The 3,861-nt window shown below is 57.9% G+C and overlaps 1 protein-coding gene across 1 annotated transcript in view; it reads right to left on the reverse strand.

Moving 5' to 3' along the window:
• The window catches only part of DUSP15 (dual specificity phosphatase 15), a 19,104-nt gene that overhangs the window by 6,029 nt on the left and 9,214 nt on the right, over positions 1-3,861 (reverse strand). The window contains exon 9 of the mRNA XM_015566647.1: positions 1,137-1,414. Coding sequence (XP_015422133.1) covers positions 1,137-1,414 — 278 coding nt within the window. The remainder of the gene's footprint in view (positions 1-1,136; positions 1,415-3,861) is intronic.

The following is a 3,861-nucleotide window of genomic DNA, read 5'->3' on the forward strand; positions in this document are numbered from 1 at the left end:
GACCAGGGAGTTCAATGCGGTCACAGCAGATGTCCTGGTGAGAGATTGTAGAATGGGTCCAAGTCGATGGATGGAAGAAGCTTCTGTGGGAAGAGCCAGCAGGCCTTGGTAGTGGAGGAGAATGAGATTGGAAGGGAGGAAGGAAGCCAGGGCTCAGGTCCCTGGCTCTGGGGTCTGGGTGGCAATGTGTGCACTATTCCATGTCGAGAAACGGATGCTGGTAGGGGCAAGCTGACGAGCGTGGTGTTGAGGATATGCTGAGTTTGAGAGGTCTGGGGACTATGAGACCAGCAGGCTTGGGCCCCATGCTGAGGCTGTGGAAGGGGAGAATGGGACATGCAGAGGAAGGTCCAGGAGTGGATGCTGACAGCCCCAAAATAGGAGAGGAGGGGTTGGCGGCTGAGAAGCAGGGGCCATGAAGGTAGAACAATGGAGGGCAGGGTGTGTGTGTGAGGGGAGGCAGAGATTCTGGAAACCAAGTGAGTCTGTTTCAAGGAGGAGGGAGGGTGCCCCAGATCCAGGACACCCCCTCACCCCCTCCACCAGGGGTCAAAGAAGATGACAGTGATGGCATCCTTAGATTTGGCGCCTAAAAACATTAGCAGGAGGGACAGAAGCCAGAAGGGGCAGAGGAGGGGGAGAAGGAATTGGGGGGCTATGAGTGAGGGAGCTGGTGGCCAGGAGACTCTTCCCAGGAGACGGGGAGACCAGAGGATCGGGAGCTAGAGACAGTGCGGTGTTTGGGGTGCTGGTGGCCTGATATGTGGCTGGTTGGTTGGTACAGAAAAGAGTCTGGACCTTAACCGTTATGGGAAGTTCGGAGTTCGGAGGAAGTGAATGATGACTGAAGAAAGGGAGGCAGCCCTGGAGGGGTAGGCCCCTGGGAAGGGCTGGTGCTGGGCAGCAGGAAAATGTCCCCAAGCGGGGGGAGTTCCCATCCATGGCCCTAATTTCACGCAGTGGAGAGGGAGGAGAGGCCTCTGTGAGACGCAGGGTCGGTGGGGTCATGCAGCCACGGGGCTTCTGTTTTAAGGGGGAGTCTGAGGGTCTCCATCCGTGGAGAACGCTAGAGACGATCGAGGCAAAGGGCCAGGCCGAGCTCGTCCACAGCCCTCCCGCCAGCCCCCGCCCCTTACCCTGAAGAGCGCCGCGTCCTGCTGCGCCTGGTACCCCTGCTTGGCCGCGTGCTTCCAGGGGATGCGGAAGAGGGTCTTGCCCTCGTCCTCCCAGCACAACCCCGGGTAGCTCCCGCTCTCGACCTGCAACACCAGCCAGTCCCGGAGCCGCAGGGGCCCCCCGGACCCCGCCGCCTGTCGTCCGCCGTCGGGGACCTTCCCTTCTTCCCTCCGCCAGGGGTCGCCGGCCATCGGGGATGCAGGGCTGGGGGTCAGCTCTGGGCGACAGCGGGGGCCACCTGGGTGGTGCGTGGAGGCAGCGAAAGCGAAAGTCTGGCAGGGCAGGTTTCACTTTCCTTTCTGTCCCTTCTCCCGGGAGGCCCTTTGCATTGGTCCCTCCCCGTGTAGCCTGACCCAGAGGGCGTGGGGCCTCCTGCACAGGTCAGCTGAAGGGGCCAGGGACGCCAAGACCCATTGGAGGCAAGGCGTGGGACAGCCAGGGCTCTGCCCGTGCCCAGGGGTGGTGTGTGTGTGTGGAGGTGGGGGGCGCATAACGTCCCTGGCCCCTCGGCTGCACCTGCTTTCTGCTCTTCCCAGCCAGCTGGCCAGACAGTGGTGGGCCCCTTTGCAGAACTGGCCCGTAGAGGCTGGAAAGGTCGTGCTTCTCAAACTAAGTCCACCCGGACTTGTAGAATGTGATTCTGATCCAGTGGGTCCATGGGCCACACGTGGGCAGCGATTTCCTTAAACCTTGGGAGTCCCCCTTTATGGATGCTCACCGGTGCGGCCTGTGAGAGCGGTTTCTGCAGTGACCTGGGTTGGTGCTTGAGGTAGTGCGTGAGATCAGTGTAATTACCTCCTTTACTGTGAAGAAGACTGAAGCTGAGAGGGGAGAGCCCTATAACACGGTCTCACGGCTAATGGGTGGGGGAGCCAGGATCCAAACCTGTGTCTCTCTATCCTGAGAGCTCTGGAGCCGAAACAACAGCTACCCCAGAGTCTAGGGGTTCCTGGTGGGGTCTGTGATCCCCCCGAGTGTCTCTGCATTTTTCTAGTTTGTTCTGTCATTAAATTGTCACCTGGGGCTTGTGACCTAAAAGAGGTCAAGTAGCTCGGACGGCTCCCCCCCTTGCTGTGTACATGGGGAAACTGAGGCTCCAAGAGAGAAGCCCCCCCTCTGCAGTGAGTGTGCAGAGCTGGGCCCAGCCACCTTAGCCAGAGGCTGGTAGCACTGTCCTTCATGTGACCCTGTGAGAGGGGCCTTCATGCTCCCCACCCTCTGTCCCCATATTCCAGCAGCCACCCAGTTGGGACACTTCTAGCCATATCAGGATTCAAACTCGGGCCTGGAGCGCTCCTATGGGGCATAAAGCATTTCACATGATTAAATACAAAATTATTTAAATAATACAAAATAATTGCACCAAAGCAGAGGCCGTTGGTGTGTCAAACAATCCCTTCATTTGCCTAAGTGGCTGAGTTATAGGAATTAGGAGGGTGGGGTCCCTAGCCAGACTGCCTGGATTCAAATCATGGTCCCACCACTTGCAAGCTGGTGACCTTGGACACCAAGGGTTCCCTCGTAGGGTTGCTTGAGGATTAAACGAGATACAGGTAAAATGTTTAACACATTGCCTGGCCCATCGCGAGTCAATATGTGACTGGTACTATTATTGTTGTTGAGTCACAGTGTGGTGAAAGTAATGATGGAAGCAGGGGGAGCATCGTGAAGGACCTGCAACATCAGATCGAGGTGTTTGTTTTGTCCTATGATAATGGGGGGCCATAGAGGTTTTAAGTAGGGGAAGATACTGATATAAATAGAATGGTGTTTTTAACCCAGTGGATAGTGACCCCCCCCCACCCCCATTAGCCAGGACTACCGCAGGCTCCCTGCACTCTGCTGAGCCCAGCCGTTTTGCTTTCACACAGGATCCTACCTCAGGGCCTTTTCACTCACTGTCCTCTCTACCTAGAATGCTTCTCCCCAGAGAGAACAGTTCACTCCCTGACTTATGTTCCTTTAGCTTATCTATCTGGCGTCTTTCCCACCGGAATATCAGCAACAGGAGGGCACAGTTCTTGGTGCACAGTGAGAGCCCCATGCCAGTGGCTATATTATTGTAGCGATTTCAGAGCCCTCTCAACTCTGGGTTAATTTTAGTTGCGGAAAAGGCAGCTCCAGTGACCCCTGCTCATCCTTGAAGTCAGTTTGCTGCTTTATTGGGCTGCCTGGCCTTTAAACTCTAGGTGGGCAGGGTCACTCCCACCAGCCGGGGTGGATGCTCCGCCCCAGTAACCACCGAAACCAGAAAGAGCCGCTTCTCAGCAGCCCTCCCGCCGGCCGCCCCCCCTCTGGCCGCTGTCCTCCGCGAGCTGCCCGCCCGCCCCGGGATTAGGTGAACTCGGTGTGTAAATGTCAGGCCGCGGGAGGCATTTACCAGCGAGTATCTGTGAACAGGGAAGGGGAGGGGGTCGGCGGGGAAGAGGGGGCTCAGGGAGGAGAGTGGGGAGGGGAAGGGGATTCAAAGAGGAGGGAGACCGAGGCTCGGGGAGAAGTGGGGGGAGAGTGTCAGAGAAGCAGTCAGAATTAGCCCAGAGGACTGCAGTTTAACTCCCAGCCCCCTACCCCCCCACCCCCCCCGTTTCCGCAGGCTCCTGGCCCGGGGCAGTCCTGCCGCCCCACCTCTGCTCAGTAACGGGGAGGCACTCAGAAAGGCCGCTTCGGTGTCTCTTTAATACCCTG

Source organism: Myotis davidii, unplaced genomic scaffold (assembly GCF_000327345.1).
Source record: "Myotis davidii unplaced genomic scaffold, ASM32734v1 scaffold562, whole genome shotgun sequence".
Classification (NCBI taxonomy): domain Eukaryota; kingdom Metazoa; phylum Chordata; class Mammalia; order Chiroptera; family Vespertilionidae; genus Myotis; species Myotis davidii.